This window comes from Silene latifolia, chromosome 7, assembly GCF_048544455.1.
Source record: "Silene latifolia isolate original U9 population chromosome 7, ASM4854445v1, whole genome shotgun sequence".
NCBI classification, from domain to species: domain Eukaryota; kingdom Viridiplantae; phylum Streptophyta; class Magnoliopsida; order Caryophyllales; family Caryophyllaceae; genus Silene; species Silene latifolia.
In genome coordinates, this window is record NC_133532.1 from 108,431,562 (window position 1) to 108,454,202 (window position 22,641).

At 32.8% G+C, this 22,641-nt stretch overlaps 2 protein-coding genes across 2 annotated transcripts; both read left to right on the forward strand.

Annotated features, from left to right (window-relative positions):
* Nucleotides 1-2,126: 2,126 nt before the first annotated feature.
* On the forward strand, nt 2,127-5,756 carry LOC141592506 (serine/threonine-protein kinase RIPK-like). Its single transcript, XM_074413212.1, has 5 exons — nt 2,127-2,637; nt 3,014-3,149; nt 3,913-4,049; nt 4,272-4,395; nt 4,971-5,756. The coding sequence occupies exons 1-5, from the start codon at nt 2,239-2,241 to the stop codon at nt 5,525-5,527; spliced, it is 1,353 nt and encodes a 450-aa protein (XP_074269313.1). The 5' UTR covers nt 2,127-2,238; the 3' UTR covers nt 5,528-5,756.
* Nucleotides 5,757-16,027: 10,271 nt separating this feature from the next.
* Nucleotides 16,028-20,583, forward strand: LOC141592507 (RING-box protein 1a). The gene is made up of 5 exons (XM_074413213.1): nt 16,028-16,316; nt 16,423-16,473; nt 16,576-16,635; nt 20,110-20,181; nt 20,280-20,583. The coding sequence occupies exons 1-5, from the start codon at nt 16,154-16,156 to the stop codon at nt 20,315-20,317; spliced, it is 384 nt and encodes a 127-aa protein (XP_074269314.1). The 5' UTR covers nt 16,028-16,153; the 3' UTR covers nt 20,318-20,583.
* Nucleotides 20,584-22,641: the final 2,058 nt, after the last annotated feature.

Genomic DNA, 22,641 nt, shown 5'->3' on the forward strand with positions numbered 1-22,641 from the left:
TTACTGCTAATACTCTAAACTATCTGTAGGCGAATCGGGTTTGTGATCGTTTTCTTTGTTAATGCCGTAACTGAGCACAAATGGATAGGACAATCCTCAATCATCAAGACATAAAAAAAATAATTTTTTTTGTAAATAACCCCTCCTTATATATTCCTTTTTTACAAATAACCTCCTTATATGTCCATTTTTATAATGACCACCTTAATTTCTTCTTAATTCGAAAACTTAACACCCAAACTGAATTACGAGTATTAAACACGATCTAATTACGACATTTTGACTTTAACTTAACTAAACTACCTTTACTAATTACACTAACCCAACTCACACCCTCCTACCTCACTCGTTCAAATCATTTAGGGTGTGTTTGGATTGAGGGATTTGAAAGGAAAAGAAAGGGAGGGAGAGTAGGGGATTTAAAATCGCTAGTTTGGGGAGCAAATGGGGGTGGAGGGAAATGGAGGGGGAGAGATTTGGAGGGATTCAATTTCCTTCCTTCAAGCCTAATCAAAATCTCTCCACAATAGGCAGGATTTGGAGGGAAATTGTATCCAAACAACCACACTCTATTCTCCCTCTCCTTCCCTTCTCTCCCTTTCCCTTCCCTCCTTCCCCCTCCCCTCCCTTTCCCTCTACTTTTGCTATCCAAACAAGGCCTTATAAAACTCTCCACTCTCCACTCTCCACTCTCCACTCTCCACTCTTCTGCTCTGTGAACGTAACAAACACACTATTAGTAAACAACGTAACTTTATGCGTTGCTTTCTTTATCATATTTATTTATCTTTTCTCACATCCGTCATTACAACTGCCGAATTACGCAACCTCAATAACTTGATTCAAACACAAAAACATATCCAAATAAAAGAAGACAAATAGTTCTAGAAGCAAAAAAGGAACAATGATACACAACCTACCAACATCTTACTCAGTCAGACATTCCCATTTTACCCTCTGACTGACCTGGCCTTTCTCTTCGGCCACCCAAACCGTGTTATATTTTTAAATTTTGATTCGTTCAGATTACAAGACTACAATATTACGCGATTTTATTTAAATTATTAAAACGAAGTTGTTTCTTTCAACTCTGGTAGGGAGTACATGTCAACTGTTTGACGTCTCTTTTCTTGTTTTCACTTTATTTTTAACGTCTTCTCAATTCCATAATTAAACTCCCTAGCTACTCTAAGCCTAGTTGTTGTTACAATGGATTTACGACTAATTATCGGTATAATATCGATTAGAGCTCATCATGCATTGACTTACGCTATTATTCTAAACATACTTATCGAACTTAGACTTAACGTAAACAGTGTTTTGTTTTTTTGAGGGTAAACGACTAACTTTGACTGAACTGATATTTTGATCTTAACGAACACATGCATGAAACTTCGATTACTCTACTATAACTGTATAAGGAGTTAGGCAAACATGTTATAAACTATGTGTTTTGTTTTTCCGAGATTAAACCAAATTTTGACCGAATTAATATTTTGAGTTTAACGACCACATACAAGCTCATTCAACTCATTTAGAACCCTATATGCCTATGTAGTAGCAAGTGCACGGTCTAGCCATGTACAGGGTTCCAGAATCCTCGAACACCAAAAAAACCTTAATCTTTTTTGTATATTTTGTTCAATTTTCATTGACTCCAAAAAAGGAATTTTCTAAATCCGATCCGTCACTGAATATGTATCTAAAACTTGTTGGACAAGCTAGAATGCTTAACACGAGCTATTTCAAATTAGCAAAACCCTCAAAAAATCAAAGTCAAAAGCTTGTTAAAAATTTAAAAAACAAAAAGTCAAGAGATGGGTGTATCAACTAGCAATAAGTCATAATCTCTTTTTAACCAAATACGTAGACTTAAGAGCTCCCTTACATATTGCCTTATCCCATATCATTTCTATCCCTTTTACTAGATACAAAAAATCCTCCAACTCCTAAATTAATCAACAAAATCTCCAAAAAAAATATATTATTTTCTCACATTTTACACCAATGAAAATTGAGAAAATGACAATAATATTTATTTTAATTACTTTATTACAATAATTGAAGGTGTGACTTCCCTTAACTTCCCTCCTCTTTTAAAGTCATCTCTACCATTTCTTTTTCTCAACTCCTTAACACAAAATCCTCTCTTCTCCTTCCCTCTCTAAATTACTCTCATTTCTCATTATTTTTAAGCCAATTAACAAAGAATAAACAAACATTAAATTTATTAACGAAATGACAGTCGATAATAAGAAAATGTCATGGAGATCATTATGGCCATGTTGTGGTATATTGGATGATCCGGATATTCCAAGTAAACGGGTTTCAAATCAACCCATGAGTCCAATAGGTTTCCAAAGGTTTCTAGTCGGAGATTTGAGCGATCCGAAATCGCTTACGTTTAATGAGGATCTATCTAATTCACTAGCGGGTACAAATCTCCATTCGTTTAACCTTAATGAGCTTAGGCTGATCACTCAAAATTTCTCTTCGAGCAACTTCCTTGGCGAGGGTGGGTTCGGCCCGGTTCATAAAGGGTTCATCGATGATAGGGTTCGACCCGGGGTTAGGGCTCAGCCTGTTGCGGTTAAAATTCTTGACCTTGATGGCACACAAGGTCATCGTGAATGGTTGGTAAGTTTATAATATTTTTTTGCACGCTTGTTATTTTACGTAATTACTCTTATAAAATTTGATATCGAGTTTGTTTGTGTACTTGTTTTAGTAATTAAGAAACGATTTTATAATAAAATATTGTGAAACTGTATCAAATAGCTCGTAATGAAAATAAAAATAAAATGCGTGAAAAGTATGATGTGTATATTATACTCCATATAATTATGGATTATTAGTAGCTTTTTAAAAGGCCAATAATATATATGTCAGAAATTTTGGGTTTTATAAGCATGATTGGTGTAACTTTACATCTTTACATGATTGAGGTAGGAATAATTCTTCTTATTTACTTTTTAAAATTGATTAATTAATGAATTATTATTGTAAAATGCAGGCAGAAGTATTAGTGCTTGGACAGCTAAGGCATGCCCACTTGGTGAAGTTGATAGGATATTGTTGTGAAGATGAACATCGAGTTCTTGTTTACGAGTATTTGCCTCGGGGTAGTCTCGAAAATCAACTCTTTCGACGTAAGTTCACCAACCAATTTAACTTCTCGTAATTATTACTGTGAGACGGTTTTATACGTGAATTGACTTTTATAAAAGATTTTGTACGTATAGAGTTTGTGTTTTAGTTATCGCGTGTTAAGAATCCGTCATGCATAATTTCACTTGGGAATGTTGTTTATGATAATGTATGTATACAAATTTTGGTACATGTGTTTGCGTAGGTGTACTTTAGGTTTATGATTTTGACGTATGATTGTTTGAGCTGGATTAATAGAGAAAAATGAATTAGTTGGTGAAGATCGTTATCAAATTTTTAAGGATTCTATTAGGATTCATCACGACTCTTTTATTATCACTATCTTATACTCGGTACTTTCTCTGTAGTACAGTAATTATTTGTTTACCTTCGACTAAAATAGCTCTCACAAAGAATATAAAGGACAAACAAATGATTAAGACGACAAAGGGAGTATAATTGCCATGCGTTGGCTCGATAATATACGAGACATACAAATATATACTCCGTATATGTGAGGTGTTTCGTTTTGTTTAAATTGAATTTTCTGTATACAAATCCATTTTCGTTAGTTTGTTTAGTAAGAATAGAATATAGATGTACTCGTTGTTACGACTTTAGAGGAAGACGGAGCACGTTACGGTAAAAAAAGAAATTCAAAACTTACAAGTTCAAAGATTTGCTAGATTATCATTTATGTCGTCATATTAAATAAAATGGATACAAGTTGTACATACTCTAACAATTCATATATAATAATCTCAGGATTCTCGGCTTCACTTCCATGGTTAACAAGACTTAAGATTGCGCTTGGAGCCGCCAAAGGTCTAGCTTTCCTGCATGAAGCTGATAAACCGATCATTTACCGCGATTTCAAAGCTTCAAACATCTTGCTAGATTCAGTAAGTACATACATTACACATTATTGCTCATCCTCATTTACCACTCTTTTTCTATTTTACTCATTCATTCCATTTCCATACGTTTATTTAAATTATATGAGAGAGATTTCAAACAAACGTATAAAAATGAAATAAACCGAGGAAGTACCCGTTAATCAAATCCTACGCATAATTAAGAATTAAACATGTTTCTAACATTTAAAATGTGAATGAAAATTGAAGGATTTCACACCAAAGTTGTCGGATTTCGGATTAGCAAAGGATGGCCCAGAGGGTGATGACACACATGTTTCGACTCGGGTTATGGGCACACAAGGTTATGCAGCTCCTGAATACATAATGACAGGTACTAATAATTAACAAACTCTTAATTACTATTATTAGTATTGATTATCTTGTTTAAGTTTTTACTCTCCTTTAACCAATTTAGTTAATTTTATTACTTGTATAATTCAAGTTACTCGATGTCGATGTTAGGACAAATTTACTTATCATCATCATAAACTACATTAAATTCTATATATCTAATTTCATTAGTAATAACTACGATATGTGAAAATTAATTAAACTCGACGGGTGTATGAACATGATTGTTAGCCAAATTAAGAAAGATGTATCTAGTAATATATTAACTTGTTCAATACATACAAGTATTCCCCTAAATAAGTTGTGTTATCTTCATTTTCGCGCTTGTGTGTTGTCACTAAATTCATTCTAGAAATGTCACATTAATTTGATGCCTTATTCATATTAATTTGTTAGTCCCATTATGTACATTTTATCCGTATTGCGAATAAGAAATACATAACATACAGAAATAGGGATGTTGCATATATATAACGGTCTCATATAAGTTTTTGTATATACAAGTGGCAAATTATTCTTTGTTGAATGAAAATTAACGATCATGTATTTTTCTAGGTCATTTAACGACAGCAAGCGATGTCTATAGCTTTGGAGTAGTACTTTTGGAGCTTCTAACGGGAAGGAAATCAATGGATAAAACTCGTCCACAAAGAGAACAAAACCTAGCCGATTGGGCTAGACCTCAACTACAAAGTCCACGACGACTTGGCCGTTTAATGGACCCAAGGTTAGAGGGTCAATACTCGGAAATAGGGGCACAAAAGGCTGCATTACTGGCCTACCAATGCCTAAGCCAACGGCCTAAAAGCCGGCCTACAATAACCATTGTCGTACAAACCTTGACGACCTTGCTAGACTTGGTCGACGACATACCAAATGGCACCTTTGTGTACACGGCTCCAAGTGAACACGGTTCACCTAATACTAGCATCGATAAGGAAGGGAAAAGAGAAAATGGGACCTACCAAAGTCCAAACCAAGAGCGACCCAAGCGCCGGAGTGACATAAACCGGCTAAGAGCACCGAAACCTACAAATTTGGGGCATTCAGATCCGACTGTACAAAGAAATCTAAGAAACGGACCGGGTCACCATATGGGAAGGGGGGCATAAACCAACCAAAAAACACACATTATAATGAGTACATGTTAGCACAAAGATTATTACATACATAAACAAAAAAATTCATATTTGTAAATAGAGGCTGAATTACATGATAATGTCAAGTGATGTCTAGTTTATTACTACGAAGTTATAGAATAGGGTTTTATATACACGTTACTTTCGTTTTTTTGATTCTTTGGATAATGAGGTTGTATATCAAATTATTTTTTTGTTACTACTTTGAAGTTGTATTTAGCTAGCATTTAGATTTTAGAAAAAAAAAAAAATGTATGCACAGATCACGACTCACGTGGAATTAAGACAATTGAATATGCATATACTTTTTTTTTTTCTCTCTTTTTCTATTGATGTATGTTAGGTGCAACAATTTTTATATAAATTCGTTTTATATAAGACGTATTGTAAACCAAGTGAATATTTAAGTCAACCACCCTTTATATGACTTCCAGTCTTCCACCAATCATAACTTTCCATAATAAGGATATCAAGATTTTTTGTTATATGATTTTACAATGTGATATATTGTAGAACCGTTTTAACTACATGAGACTTTACTATTTTAATTAAGTTTATGTACAAAGACAGATCATAGATAAATATACCGCGTATAGATTTTCATCCTATGGGTTATGTTCGTCTTTATCTTTCACAAAAGTAATGTTGACATCTTATCTTTTGTCCAATCGGAAATTATTTTATGTAACTACGTCAGCAAAATTAGGAGCATGAGATCGATGTAAAAGAATGTAACTTGGTTAACAACTAGCCTCTCAAATGTTGAGTTCAGGTCAGATCCGTTATAGTTCGAGTCATATCTAACTGTAAAGTAGTCATTTAATTAGGGGCATGTCAAATATGTCATGTACCTCGACTCTGAATTCGTAAGATTGAGTTTTGATCCGACATATTATCTTCCCTAAACAATATGCATTTCCTCCTCAACTAACGATTCTTGTTTAAAGAAAGGGCACCGACGACGCGATTGATGAACCAACAGGCAACAAACGACCTGCCCATCACTGAACTATGTCCAACATATCAAACAAAAAATGCCAGCGATTTTGAGTTAGACTAATAAAGTAATAATATACGTCCTTAAGCCACTCCTTGTCCTATTCCTGCTTTTCTAAATTTTATTCTTGTACTATGCCATTGCTAATATCGGCGTATCTTGATAAAAAAAAAAAAAAGAATTCCCGTGTATATTAAAATGGATAACGTTATTAGGGTGCTATCGGGTGGTATTGATCATCTGTACTACCTGATCACACTATATGTACTATCGTGTTCCATATTAATTATATTAATAAATGGTTAACAAAAAGATTCAATAGAAGAAGCTGAACAAAATAAAAATTAAATACGGAGTATTCATTATTCATTAACATCAAGATGGTCTAATCGTCGTTGAGACTTGAGAGTCTCAAGCAACAACGACAGGGTCTGAGGGTCTGAGGGGCGGAGTAATATTTTCTTATTAGTTTTGAACAACATTTATTTTTATGTAATGATTTTGATTCATTGTTGGACTGTTGGTCTTTGTCGTAGGAGTTTCAATAGGGTGGCACATGAATAGCTCATATTTCGCCCTGGAGTATAAGTAGAAGATTGTGGATGGGTGATTGGCCCAACACAGTTGGTGATTGATGTTATTGAGTTAGATCGTTTATCTTAGGAAGTAAGTCTTTACGGTTTGTTTTTTCAAAAAAAAAAAGAAAGAAAAAAAGATCGTCTTTATGTGACCTTAGAATAATACAGTATGTCTTTATGTGACCTTAGAATAATATGTGCTTACAATAAATAATTATTGAATATGGCATGTTCGAATTATTGTGTTTTTCATTTTCAAGATGCGGTCCCAGCATTTGGAAGACTTTAAACTTAGACGTAAAATCCAACATCAAATTATTAGATTTCATACAAGAAAATGAACTCGTATAATTGTTTTAAGGATGGTTGCATGCATGCGGACGTATACCAATCAAGGCTTAAAACTTAAACTAAAACGGTGTACATCATCATTGGATGATCATTTGGTATCATATATGTCAAATAATATTATGCTTACCTACAACTTAATGTTTTTCTATATTTGAAGGTATTTACCTATACAAATTACAAAGTATTATTCATGATACTGATTTGGATATTAAAGGCCTCTCGTCTAATTCCCAGGGCCGAAATTCACCTTCTGAAGATCTATATAGCCCTTAGTCTCTATTGTATTTTAGAAGTTTCCGAAATGTTTTAGATTTATCCGGAATGTGCTAAGATAATGTAGAAACAACTAGAAGAGTTTAGAAGTGTTCCGGGCGTAATTCCAGAGCAGATATTTGTTACCACTCGTAGCTCGTAGAACGATGTCTTTACTTGGGTCTTCCTTGCGGTCTCCTGAAACGATGAACAAACTGAGGGCTCGGCTTTGGCCGAGCGTACTCACTCCGACGCTCAAGTCAGTTAACTTAGAGAGGTAAGTTGTTGTTACTTGGCTAAGAGTATAATGTAGAGAGATAAGGAAGATATTACCAGATGAATAGTGGTTATTAGGTTAATTTGTGGATCCCCTCCTCAATGAAGGTTGAGGAGCATTTATAGGCTTTCACCTTTTGTCACGTAGTGGCCAAGTGGCCAAGTGGCTAGCAGGTGGAAAGACCGTTCTACCCTCGGCCGATGGACCTATGGCAGGCTGGCCGAGGGGTCTTGGATATGAGTACGCGGATATGTGCCCCTTGGTGGTTGCCATCTTTGAGACCCGTGTGACAGATAGGACGCGTCGGCTAGACTGTCTAAGTCTTTGGCTTTGCTGTGGATACCTTTGACCTTGCTCAATATGTTGACTTGGTCAGCGGTGCAGAATATGCCCCATCAAGAAGAATCTAGAAGAGTCATGTATGTTCTAGGTTTATGTAGAACAACCTAAAACCTTCTAAACATGTGTATAAGTGATAAGCAACTCTAGAATATCCTATTTTAAAGTGTTCTTAGGATGTAAGAGAAGGAGGAGCTCTATAAATAGAGGACCTCCTCTCCCATTTCTATGTAACCAAGTGCATTCCAAAATTTCACAAACAAATAATAAACAAACTAATTCCTTCAAACTAAACTTCAACTAATCAACCTTCAACGACTAATTAACAAACTAACTAACTAATCTCCATACTTCTTCCTATACTCCCCCATACACCAACAGTCACCATACGTTTATAAGTCGAATAATGGTTATCGGGTATGAAATTTAGATATCTCATTTCATCACCAAAAATAATAAATGAATAATTATGATCACATACAACAAGAAAAACATAAAACTATTTTTTTTGGCAAGCAACATAAAACTATTGTATCCATACAATAATCTTTATATTTAACATTATATATCTCGTCTCATAATGATCACTTAACAACTCCATTGTACATTAACAATCGTCTTATATAAGTCTTATATAAGTCTTATATAAGACTAATTGATCATTGTACATTAACAATCGTCTTATATAAGACTAATTGATCCACCACATCTCAGATAATGATGAGGTATAACTTATAAGCTCCTTAAACTACAGACGCGGAGTCTTCCTTTGACATTTCAAATATTACCGCCACATGGTTAGTTAAGACAAAAATCAGATTATTAAAAGAGTCTCAAATTACTTGTCTTTATCTACTTATGTGAATTTTATTTGATCCGTCATAAACTTGTGACGGATATTATCTGTCACAAACGAGAATTTGTGAACGAGTACAAATAAGTGCTCCCTCAAAAAGAATATAAAAAAACTTGAAATAAGAGTATAGGCAGCATTGGTCAAGTGAAGTTACGTCAAGGTTCATAAATTCTAAGTCAACAAAATCATAAAGACAAAAAGGTCCTTGGCGTAGCCGTTTACTTTTGTCATTTACGTCCGTGGCTCATCTACCAAATATCATGTACGTACGCCCACCACACCACAAGTCTCTTCCCAGTTTCCCACTGTCTTTTTTGCAATATAACAAAGATGGTGGAGTTGGGATAGAAGTATAGAACGATGTGGTGTAAGTTGGGAATTGGGATGGGGTGGTTAATTAACAAACAAATACAAAGTTAATTATAAACAATTATAAATTTAGTCCGTCTCATTGAAGATGGTTACTATCCGTCACAAGTTGAATACGGATAATGATCCTCTCACAAAATGTAAGTGGGAGGGTAAGTGGGGGTATTCATTTTCCCCCACTTGCACCATCCATTTGCATTTTGTGAGAGGGACACTATTCGTCTTCAACTTGTAACGGATAATGTCCGTCTTCAATGAGAATTTGTGTTATAAATTCAGTAAAGTGAGTTTGGAAATGAGATAGTGTTATCGGGTGATACTTAAGTCCGTTAGTTAACCCACCGCATCCAGTTAAATAATTAACTTGAGAAGAGATAGTGTTATCCGATGATATTGAGTTTCAGTATTACCTTCCTACACACGTCGATTCTATACATTTCTCCCCCCATTTTGTATGTGAAAGTGAGATGGAAATTTATTAGTAATGTACCTCCTAAGTCCTAACATGTACCATTTCGATTCTATATATTTTTTTGAATAGTCAGAAGCTAATTTTTGGCATCACAAACTTTCTCATATTAATTTTCTTTATAAAACTATTTTTTGATAGGGGTTTGGCGAATGTCTAGAAATTGTATAAATTTTTACAAAAGTTAGGTATTATTAAAAATCAATAATAAGTGATACGATTTATTCTTAGACTTCTTCTCAAAAAGTCTCTTACTATTATATTTTATAGACCTTATAAAAATATTTTTTATCTTTATACTACCGATGTGGGACATGAGTTTGCACCTTAACACCTTCTCAATTCTCACCCAAGCATGGTAAATAGTGAGAGTTAATTTTATGGGGTAATGCTAATAGTGTAAATCAACAAATATGATAAGACAAGAATTGTGTAAAATCGTTTTATACAAATATTTGGCCGTTGTCATGTATACTTAAATGAATTTATGTTGCATGGTGATTTAAAATTGGCAAAGCACTAAGGGTTCGTTTGACAAGATATTTTAGGTATCTGATTTGGTCAAAGTAGCTTATTTGATCAAAATTTCAGGTACCTTATTTTTTTTGTAAGCGTTTGACAAGTAAATACCTGAAATGAAATGATAGTTAGAGTAGCATTTGAGATTTCAGGTATCTGATTTGATTTGATTTTCCGTTTTTACCCCTTAAATTTATATTATTAAATAATTATCATATACTTTTACGTCATTTAATCAAAATCAGTTACCTTTTCAGTTAGTTTGTCAAACAATTTTTTATATAATCAGTTATCTTATCAGTTTTTAATTTTCAGCTACCTTACCAGTTACTTTTTCATGTTTTAGTTAGCTTTTCAGTTTTCAGCTACTTTTTTAGGTAGTTTTACCAAACAGAATCTAAAATTGCAAAAGATTTTCCAAAGTTACCAATTAGAACTTGGATTTAGGCCTTAGATTCATCCTTTGAATATGCGTATACTAAGAAAATTGTGGTGTTCTTGTTATGGACCAACCCAACACTATTTGGGTTTATATGGGACGAGATAGGTTTTTCAGTAGGCCCGCAAATCATTGTTTAAGTCGATATCTTATGATGAATAGTGAATACTAACTAGTTTTGGAGCCCGTGACAATCACGGAATCGTTAATAATTGACTGTGTTTAAGTGTTTAATTGTGAATAACTTATATGGAGTAGTCCCCTTCTCTCAATCATTTATTTAATTTTAATTAAAAAAACCATTCACAAATAATAATAAAAAAAAAGGTAAATAAATGAACACGACGGAGGAGCGGTATACGATTTATGCATATACGATTCTAAACATAACTTAGCTTCTTCATATTCGATCATTCATAAAAAATTATAATCAAAACAATACTATTATAATTCATACGAAATTTTAGCCTTTCCTAATTCAGGAGAAAATAAAATATAAACAAATCATTCAAAAAAAAATATTTATCCAGAAAATATTGTGAGTTACAGAATATTATATTTGATGGAAAACAAAAAAAAAAATGATTTAAAGGCTTGAAAGCATTGGAATTGGAACAACGAATTGGAGAATAAGAATCGATTTCTAACTAACTACTATTTATGCATATTATAATACTATGATAAGATCAAATTGACATATGTGCATCGTACTTTAACAATTTGGTTAAGCAATTTGATTTGTAACCTGTTTGATAAAATAAAAACAGAATATAAGTGTTACAAAGGAGACTAAAGTGTAGGAAAGAGTGAAGGACAATAATGTAACAACATGTCAAAAACTTATTGAAGATTTTGGCTACCGTTCGATACTTCAAATACACCATTGTAGAAAAAAGAAAAATTGACAAAAATGTAAAAGTCATCCAAACAAAGAAAAAAAATATGTAAAGAAGATCCATAGCCATTATTTCGAATCTCGTGTATTGTTATTGATATGTGGGTATGTCATCCTCCTATAATATTAATACAAACAGACACAATAAAATAACTAATAAAATTTTAATTAATTCAAAACATACTAAAGATAAAAAGTGAAACAGTTAATTTAGTTCTCATAGTATAGTTTACCTAAATTTTTTTTGAATAAAGTTGAAAATTCATTTTCCAGCAATATTAATATAAACACAAAAAAAAATAACTACTAAGATCCTAATTAATTCAAAACATAATAAAAATAAAAGGCGAAATAATTAATTTAGTTCTTTAGCTATACCTTACCTACCAATTTTTTGAATAAAGTTGGAAATTCATTCTCCTGCAATATTAATACAAACACAAAAAATAATAACAAATTAATATAAAACATAGGAAAAATAAAAAACGAAACAATTAGTTTACTTTTCTATGTATATTTTAGGTGCTATTTTTTTGAATAAAATTGAAAATTAGGGTGAATATAATAGTTATATATATGAAAAATTCTATTACAAATTCTCTCAAAATTTTATGAATGAAAGAAAAATAAAAAATATGGTACATAAATACGAAGTATATATAGTAATGATGAAGGGAAAGTTAAAAGGTCATTTCATTAGATAAAGGAAGTAATGGTTAAATAAATAAAGTAAATAAATAACAAAAATTATGAGAGGAGATCAATAGTTTACAATTTTTTTTTCTTTCTTTTTTGTGTTTATACCTTATATTTTTTAAATTTTTTTACCTTATATTTTTTAATTTTCTTAATTTGGTAATCCATATCACTTTTTTTTACCATGTCACATTAAAAGTTGTCACGTCACAATTAAACTTGTACTGTCACATTTTTTAGGTTAGCCTTTTAATAAAATTTTATAGATAGAAACTATTATAGGTATTATAGGTTTTGTAGCCATTATACAACCAGAAATTCCAATATTTTAATTTTATTTTTAATTTATTTTGTGGTATTATTTAATTAGATAATTGATTGTCGAGAAACTCAAGAGGGGAATTAAATAGGAAATAATGTTAATGAAAATTATGGGTGTTAGCTGTTAGGTAATATAAAGAGTTTTAATCAATTTATTAACATATTATATTATAAAAATTAATTAAATAGGAAAAACTTTTAATTAATTTGGTGGGTGTTAAGTATTATGAAGAGTCTTAATCAATTTATTACCATGTTTAATTTAAAAAATCAATTAAATAGGGAAAATGTTAATAAAAATGGTGGGTGGTAAGTAATATGAAGAGTTTTAATTAATTTATTAACATGTTTTATTACAAAATTTTAATTAAAATTTCAATTTCAATTATAAAATATAAATTTTATTAACATGTTTTATCACAAAAATTTCAATTAAAATGTCAATATTAATTATAAATTATGAAATTTTGATGTAAATTTCTAAGGCTTACATAAATTTTGGAAAACAATATATTTAATATACAAAAATCATTTAAGAATATAGATAATATCTTTTAATATTATAGATAAGTGAATTAAATTAATTTATAGATAAATTAATTAAATTAATGCCATGTAATAATAAATTAATGTCGGTTGACGAAATGAGCGGAAAAAGGGGGATTGTCGTTGTCGGTAGGAACAGTGATGATAAGAGACGGGGTAATCGGGTATGAATGTGTGTGTGGTATTTGGGTTATGCGGCTGACGTAAGCTTCAAATGTCTGCGTGACTTTTTTTATCCTATGTGGCATTGTCTACGTGGACTTAATTGGTCATTTTAGGATAGCCTTTTAATAATATTTATAGATATATAAGTATAGATTCCAATTTCCACACGATGCATGCGGGTATATAAAGTTTTTTTTTTCTTAGTATAATTTTTAAATTCACACCTCATTAATATTTAATATTTTACTCCATTGTATTTCACTATTTTGATATGAAACAAAAGATGTGAAATGGAAAACTAATCAAAGATCCCCTACTACTAAGGGCTTGCTTGGATTGAGGGTAATAGGAGGGGAATGAATAAGGGAGTAATATGTGAGGTGTATTTCCCATGTTTGGTATGCGGGTAATTATTCACCTCCTGGAATTATTACCCTTGTGAAGGGGTAATACATTACCCACCCTCCCCCCTAGGTAATGATTAAGGGAGTAAAAGATCTACTCAGTAATCATTACTCTTATGCCAAACATATCATCAAGGAACTCATTACCCCACTAATTAATTTCCCCAGTAATTATCGCCCAATAAAATTTACCCCCTTAATAATTCCATGGATTCCAGGCAAGCCCTAAGAGAATAAAAATTCTCTTAGTTTTCCCTCCAAAAAAAATCTAGCTAAATAAGGTAATAAATAAAATTTTTTTCCATTACATTATTATCTTTCCAATGAATATATTCTTATAAATAAACTCTATATTTTTTAAAATAAATTCATAATTATGATTTTTTCATTAAAATAAAATAGAATTGATATTAAACTATAAAGTATAAGTTGCTAAATTTTTCAGTAATGCAATAATTATTACTGCAGAGAATAACTTACCACATGCTTACTATTAGCTTCGTGACAAAAAAAAAAACATTCACTAAAAAAATTCACAACTTAAATAAATTTTTTTATTAGTTTTTCATTTCATTTTTTTGTTTCATATCAAAATACAATTGAGTGAACTGATAAATATTACGGAAAATTCACGTGGTACCCTCGAACTTTGTCATTTTGCACGTGGTACCCAACTTTTTAAGTTTGTGTACATAATACCCTCCATCTTTAATTTTCATGCACAACACATCTTTTTGTCGCTATAAAAAAAACGCAATTGTTCATAACTCCTAGACCGGAATTCGGAATGGGCCAATTTTTTTTTCTAAAATGATTATCTCGCCATAATCTACGATATGAGAAAAACAAAATTGTCGACAGACATTTTATAGGATTTTTTTAACGAAAATCTCAAATCAACCATATCTTACGATCTTAAATTTCCAAATGACCATTTTCGTTTTATCAATTTATAGATCTCGAAAAGGTAATCAATCTGGAAAAAAAAATTAATCAATTCCGATCTCTGGTCTATGATTAATGCTCATTTGAAAATTCTAAGAACGATAAAGAAGACACGTTGTGCTTGAAAATCAAATCTCAAGGATATCATGTGCACAAACGTAAAAAGTTGGATACCATGTGCAAAATGGCAAAGTTCGAGGGTACCTTGTGAATTTTCCGTAAATATTAATGAGGTGCAAATTTAAAAAGTATATAAATCCTCCTATATACTAAGATAATACAATTTCTTTAAAATTTTCCCTACAAAGTGCTCAAACTTATGTATGGAAATAAATTAAATTTTCATTTATTAAACTAATTTTCCATTTAAAATAATCAATGCATAAAAACTGTATCTCCTATTATTAACTTCGTGACGAAAAAAGAATTTTTTTAAAATAATTTGATGTAATTAAAATATTTTCATAAAAAAACACAATTCATGAAATTATTCAATTCTTTTGCTTAATTTTAATATTAGTTATTTTTTATAAAAATTTATGAGATATAAATCTAAAATCTATAACTAATACACTAAAAATTAAAAGACCTATATTTACCGCGCATTTGCGCGGGATCTACACTAGTAATTGAGTAAAGGGGAATGCGTTTTGGAGGGAAAATAAGAGAGTTTTTATTCTCTTAGTAATAAGGGAGATTAAAATACGTAAGATCAATATAAAATACTCTGTATTAGGTTATCAAAATAAAATATTTTTTGCAAGTAAAAATTGATTTGTGTGATTGCTTGATTAGAGATTGGAATTGGAAGATGTTTGATTAGTGTAATTCATCATTTTGATTAGGTTGTTAATTATTATATTAGTTGTTAGTTTTGATTTGCCAGTTAAATTATTTGTCGAAAAATTAATTGAAGTGTTTAGAATGAAAGGAGTAGTTTAGGCAGTTTGTTAAAATTATGGACCATAAATAAGGCCCCCAAATAACAAACCCTTGAAGCCCAAATCAAGAACATATGAAGTACTCCGTAACAAGTAACAACCCAATGAGGACACAATGGACTAACCATAACACCACCCGTAACAAATCTATATATAAATAAACTCACCTCTCCAAGTTTCCTTAAACATCTTCAATTCCTCCCAAATTCAAAAACAGGAAAGAGAGAGATTGACAAAAAGATGGCTTCAATTGATACCGACGTAACCATGGTTCCCGCCGACGAAGCTTCGAATCCTACCGGACCTTCTTCTTCCTCCGCCATTGCTTCCTCCTCTTCTTCTTCCAAGAAAAACAAGCGTTTCGAGATCAAGAAGTGGAACGCCGTTGCTCTTTGGGCTTGGGGTATACTTTTCCCCCCAATTTTGTAAACCTAATTTTTTATTTTCTTCTAAAACCCTAACCCTAGGGTTTCTGATTGTGTTTTCGTCTGATCGATTTTATTCTGCAGATATTGTTGTGGATAATTGTGCTATCTGTAGGAATCACATCATGGATCTCTGTAAGTTCGCAAAATTTTCGATTTTGTGGATGAATGTTGATGTAATTATCGTGGTTAATTTTTTAATGGAGATGTTAATTGTGTTTCTTGGTGTTTGATTAGGTATTGAGTGTCAAGCTAATCAGGCTAGTGCTACTAGTGAGGAGTGTACTGTTGCTTGGGGTATGATCTTCGCTTCGTCTTCGTAACCTGTTATTTTGATAAAGAACCTTATTATTGCTGTTGTTTTTTACCCTCTGAGTTTGTCACATGTGTAGGGTTTTATAGGTTATGCATAATTAGGCATATTATGTTTTATATGGAGGTTTAAAATCAGTAAAAATCTTCACACAAAAGTGTGGCCGTGTGGTACAGATTTCTTACCAATATCGTTGGGTGCTGTGTTGTATACTGAGTATGACCCAGGAGTCAGGGGAAGGTGCTAGTCTCGTAGACTCGTAGTAGAGTATTGAATGTGTTTCCTTGTGTTTGATCAGTGCCGGTATTTGATGAGTCATTATGTTATCTGTCTATTATGGACTCTTAAGCTTAGTTACTCGGGATAGGGGCTTTGGAATAGAAGTCGGTTTTCATTTCTAGCATTGATTTTTAATTAATTGAAGGCACCTGCCCACACTTCTCTTTAGTACAAAGTAGCAGGTGGATGATGCAAATCATGACACAAAATCATTATGGTTAATCTGTGTGTTTTAAGCAAAGGGCTAACTGCTGATTCTTCCTTATCTTCACCATGGGTGGGAGCGTTTGAGGCACTGGTTTGGTGTTATTGATATTGTGGTTGGAGATAACAAGCTTACAATATTGTAGTACGTGTTAATGTTGGCGATGCTATGAGAAAAATATGGAAACTAATTCTACTGAGGAGTGAGGGGGGATGTATAGAGAGGGCAGGGTACGAGAATATGAATCTTGTTAGTTGTTGCACATTATGCTTCATCCGTGTGATGTTCAACTATGTGGTAGTGGGATAGGTTTTAGATTCATCTCTCATTATGAACAGATATTGTACCTAGTATTCTAATTTAAAATTATGGACGGACTTAACTGAATGATGCAATCAGAGTAGATAAAATCAAAGATGAATTTATGTATTTTTTTGACGGAAAAAATAATCTTTTTTTCGCCCATTTTGGGCCTAGTAGAGTAAAATCACCGATTCCTAGTTTTTCCTTACCGATTCGGCACATTCATAGCCACCACACAGATTCTTACTTTTCTATCTGCCAATTCGTCACATTCCTGGCCACCACACCATTGCACCTTTTCCAGGGTACCTTAATTTGAAAAGGCGCTCATCAGCGCTTTTAAGGCCAAAGCTCAGTGAGGCAATAACCAAAACACCACCGCGCGCCGTCTCGAGTGTGCCTTGTGGACAAGGGCATGGATTACTGTGCAATTTTGACATTTCTTTCTTCTAGTTCCTATCTTATGCCCTGCCCTTTGCACATTTAATGTTTATTCCTTTACATGTTGACCATCTTTCAAACTAAAAAAAGCGAAATATTGCACAAAACTTCACCTAGAAATATGCAAATTTGTTTGCAAAAATTGTGTACGTTCTGTCTAGTGTCTACAAGGCGCGCGCTTTGTAGCATCAGGACTTCCTCACCTCGTTGCCCTGTGATCCTTTTAAACTAAGTCGGCAGCTCAGACTTTTGTAATTTTTCTAAGAAGTGATCCTTTTAAATATAGAAGTGTGAATACAGATTTTTTACCAATATCATTAGGTGTTGTGTTGTGTACTGAGTATGACCTAGGAGTGAGGGGACATGGTACTAGTCTCTAAGAAGAGTATTGAATGTTGATAAAACAGTGCTTGTTTTTCCTTGTGTTTTATCAATGCCATATTTGAGGAGTCATTATGTTCTCTGGCTATTATGGACTCTTAAGCCTAGTTACATGGGATAGGGGCTGTGGACTAGAGGTCAGTTTTCATATCTAGCATTGATTTAAGGTACCTGCCCACACTTCTCTTTATTACAAAGTAGCAGCCGGATGTGATGCAAATCATGACGTAATTTCATTATGATTAATCTTTGTGTTTTAAGCAAAGGGGTAACTGCTGCTCCTTCCTTGTCTTCACCATGGGTGGGAGCGTTTGAGGCATTGGGTTGGTGTTATTGTTGTTGACTTGTGGTTGGAGATGACAAGTTTACAATATTGTTGTATGGGTTGATGTTGGTAGTGCAATGAGAAAAATATGGAAACTAATTCTACTGAGGGGGAGGTATAGAGAGGGTAGGGTATGAAGAATATGCAGGCGTTCCGTTTTACACATTATGCTTCATCCATGTGATGCTTAACTGTGTAGCAGTAAGATAGGTTTCAGATTCTTCTCCTCTTATTAACAGATGTTGCACCTAGTATTCCAATTTAAAATTGTGGTCCAATCAGATTATTAAATCAAAAGATGAAGTATCTATTTTTTTTGATGTGAAAAAAATAAAGTTATCTTCTTTTTCCCATTTTTTTTTTTTTGAAGTCACCAATTCCTACTTTTTATTTGCTATTCGTCACATTCCTGGCCACCACTCCCCCTCACTTTTTCCCGGCCACCTAATTTGTAAAGTCGCGAAAAGCGCTCATCGAGCACACTGAAGCCCAAAAGCTCAGTGAGGGAATAACGAAAACGCCTTAGTGCCGCCTTATAGACAATAAGACAAGGAATAGACAGCAAGATAGATTACTAATGCAATCTTGACGTTTCTTTCTTCTAGTTCCTTTATTATGACCTTCCCTTGGCATATTATCCTTAACATTACTCCCTTATTTGTTAACCATTTTTCAAATCCAGAAGGGAACTATTGCAGAAAACTTAACCTAGAAAATATAAATTTCGTTGCAAAAACTGTGTGGCTTGTGTGTATAAGGCTCGCACTTTTGCCTTGTGCTTTGTCCTCTTGAGACCTCCTCACCTCGTTGCGCCTTGCACCTTTTAAACTACGCCGGCAGCTCAGAGTTGTAATATTTCTTAGAAGTGGACAATTAATTCTGAAGCTGCAGCAAATGGTCCAGTGATACTGACAAGTCTAGAAGATTAGATGGATGAGCCGACGAGACCTAGATATAGCGTATACTATTGCAAGTGTATCTACGTAGTCTTCATTGCCCTAATAGGTGGCGGCTTTATAGTTAGGTCTCTCGCTCTTTGCATAAGCATGGTTTACAGATTTAGAGGCAAGTTTTTAAATTCATGTCTTTTTGCTCTTAAGGGTGCTGTACTGCGTTTGTGCTGGTGAATTATTTTTTTCATCTGATTTAAGCTTTTCAGTTGCACAAAAATTGCATGTATATGTGAGATTTTCTTGTTTCCTGCATGTATTCATACCTTATTCGTGAATTTCCCTTTTGTTTTAACCTCTTGTCGACCTTTCGAGTTACTCTAATGTCTAAGCTTTTTTCATTTGATTTAAGCTTCGAGTTACACATCTTTATTTCTAGAAGATAGTTACCAAATAGGTGGTAGCATAGTGATTAAGATAGAGGTACTATGGACAATAGTTCTTAGGTTTGAAGTCCATTTAAATAATGGCTCATTTGTACCAAATAAAAATGGTTCGAAAGTCTTCATCAAAATATTCTTCTAACTTTTTGCATTGTGCCAATTTTCACTTGAATAAAACTTTATGTTTGCAGGAGTTTGCAATCATGCATTTCATTTTCACTGCATTAGCCGGTGGCTTAAAACCCGTCAAGTGTGCCCTCTAGGTATGTGAATGCACCTCAGTTTTCGATTTTGTTTTGTTGGCCTTTTTGTTCAATTTTTTTTTTCCGTGTAAACCAATGCTTTGTGATTGTTGTATCAGACAACAGTGAATGGGAGTTTCAGAAGTATGGCCACTAGAACTGTGGAGCTGGAGTCTAACAGCCGCGATCTGGAGATTTTCAATGTCATTTTCGTTTTAATTGAACACAAGCTATTGTTGTCATTTTGTGTGGAACGTCTAATGTCTATAACTCTGGTCCGAGGAGTGTGATCGTCTAGATGGGGTGCAATTTGTTTGAGTATTATTTCAATATTTGTTGCTTGTTATACAGAATCTATGAATCTTTGTAAGTAATTTGAGGAAAAAGGTTACTCCCTTAAAATGTTGCGTTTTCCATTTTCCGTATCGGCTCTGTGTGTTTAATTACCAAGAAAATGTCTTGTGGAGATAATTTGGTTACTCATTTTATCTAGCTAAATTATCTTTATTTACACATCCTTTTGTTCACATTCATTAATTACTCTTCCATTTGCAAATAAGACAACCAAATCCTACTGCTGCTACGTTTCATTCTGCGAAAGAAATATTAGGTACGTGCTCGCCTTATTACTTTTTATTTCCGTTTAAACAAATTACGTACATGTTTGCCTTCTTGCTTTTAACCAGGATCAATCTTCCTCCATCTTTTCTTGCTTCGATTCGATTGTTCCTAGTCTTATTCTAAGGGCTATCAAGAGGAGCCTTACAAAGGACGAGTACCACATTCAGTCGAATAGTGATTAGAGGTAACTTCGACTAGTGATTAAAGGTAACTTCGACGTTACTCGGTCTTACAAGATATTTATGTTGTAGTTGCATGTATTAGGAATTATTTTGCTGGTGTTGTGAATTGTTGTGCTGGTCGAGATTCACTAATAGGGCGGTCTCGAGATTTTAATCAATTGTTTTGATATTAGAATTGCAAATATTCGTTTTTATATTTGAAAGTTATATAAAATATTTTTATGGAATAAATAATTGATTTAAGATACATGAATTTTCGTGGTAATTATTTTGGAGCTATAGTTTTTATTTCGGATTTATAGTGTTGATGCGGTTTTTGCGATTATAGTGATGCTGAACAGTTTTGATTGTATTTAAAATAGTAATTCAAATGCTTAATTCACAAAAATTTAGTATGTGGCAGAGACATGGAGTATTAAGGTGTGTAAAATTTTAGGTCGTAAAACCTTCATTTCGAATTTATAAGTAATTTAGAGGTTTATTCTGCTGAATCTAACATTCTGTTTGTAAAAATTATATCGCCTGTTTTTATTTTGAATTTTGAATCTGCAAAAATGTTGAAAAGAGACTCCTATTATTTTCAAGCCTAGAGTCTGCACAAAAAAATTCATAAATTTCCGATGTATGTTTTTCTCAGAATAAATTATTTGTGAACAGATCGCTTGTAAACTGCAATTCTGTCTTTTGCTCAAAGATTATTTCATAAAATGACTTTACTTTGTAATCCAGTAGCTAATCATTTTCCTACATAAACTTTAAAATGTGTAGTTATTTTTTCGTTACAAAGGAAAGTCATTTTACGAAATAATCTTTGAGCAAAAGATAGAATTGCAGTTTACAGGCGATCTGTTCGCAAATAATTTACTCTGAGAAAAACGCACATCGGAAATGTATGAATTTTTGTGTGCAGACTCTAGGCTTGAAAATAACAAGAGTCTCTTTTCAACATTTTTGCAGATTCAAAATAAAAACAGGCGATATAATTTTTACAAACAGAATGTCAGATTCAGCACAATAAACGAACGGTTTTGCCAAAACCTCTAAATTACTTATAAATTCGAAATGAAGGTTTTCGGACCTAAAATTTTACACCCACCTTAATACTCCATGTCTCTGCCACATACTATTTTTGTGTAAATTAAGCATTTGAATTACTATTTTAAATCCAATTAAAACTGTTCAGCATCACTATAATCGCAAAAACCGTATCAACACTATAAAATCCGAAATAAAAACTATAGCTCCAGAATAATTACCACGAAAATTCATGGTATCTTAAAACCTATTATTCATTCTAGAAAAATATTTTATATAACTTTCAAATATAAAAACGAATATTGCAATTCTAATATCAAAACAATTGATTAAAATCTCGAGACCACCCTATTAGTGAATCTCGATCAGCACAACAATTCACAACACCGGCAAAATAATTTCTAATACATGCAACTGCAACATAAATATCTTGTAAGACTGAGTAACGTCGAAGTTACCTCTAATCACTATCCGACTAGATGTGGTACTCGTCTTTGTAAGGGTACTCTTGATAGCCCTTAGAAAGACTAGGAACAATCGCATCGGAGCACGAAAATATGAAGAAAGATCGATCTGGTTAGAAGCAAGAAAACAAACACGTACATAGTTTGTTTAAACGAAATAAAGAAGCAAGAAGGCAAAC

Bases quoted from the DNA above. Each gene is read 5' to 3' on its own strand.
- LOC141592506 (XM_074413212.1), top strand. From the start codon at position 2,239: ATGACAGTCGATAATAAGAAAATGTCATGGAGATCATTATGGCCATGT. The intron at 3,150-3,912 runs GTAAGTTCACCA...TAATAATCTCAG, and splicing joins CGAAAATCAACTCTTTCGAC to GATTCTCGGCTTCACTTCCA. The intron at 4,396-4,970 runs GTACTAATAATT...GTATTTTTCTAG, and splicing joins TCCTGAATACATAATGACAG to GTCATTTAACGACAGCAAGC.
- LOC141592507 (XM_074413213.1), top strand. From the start codon at position 16,154: ATGGCTTCAATTGATACCGACGTAACCATGGTTCCCGCCGACGAAGCT. The intron at 16,474-16,575 runs GTAAGTTCGCAA...GTGTTTGATTAG, and splicing joins GAATCACATCATGGATCTCT to GTATTGAGTGTCAAGCTAAT. The intron at 16,636-20,109 runs GTATGATCTTCG...TTATGTTTGCAG, and splicing joins GGAGTGTACTGTTGCTTGGG to GAGTTTGCAATCATGCATTT.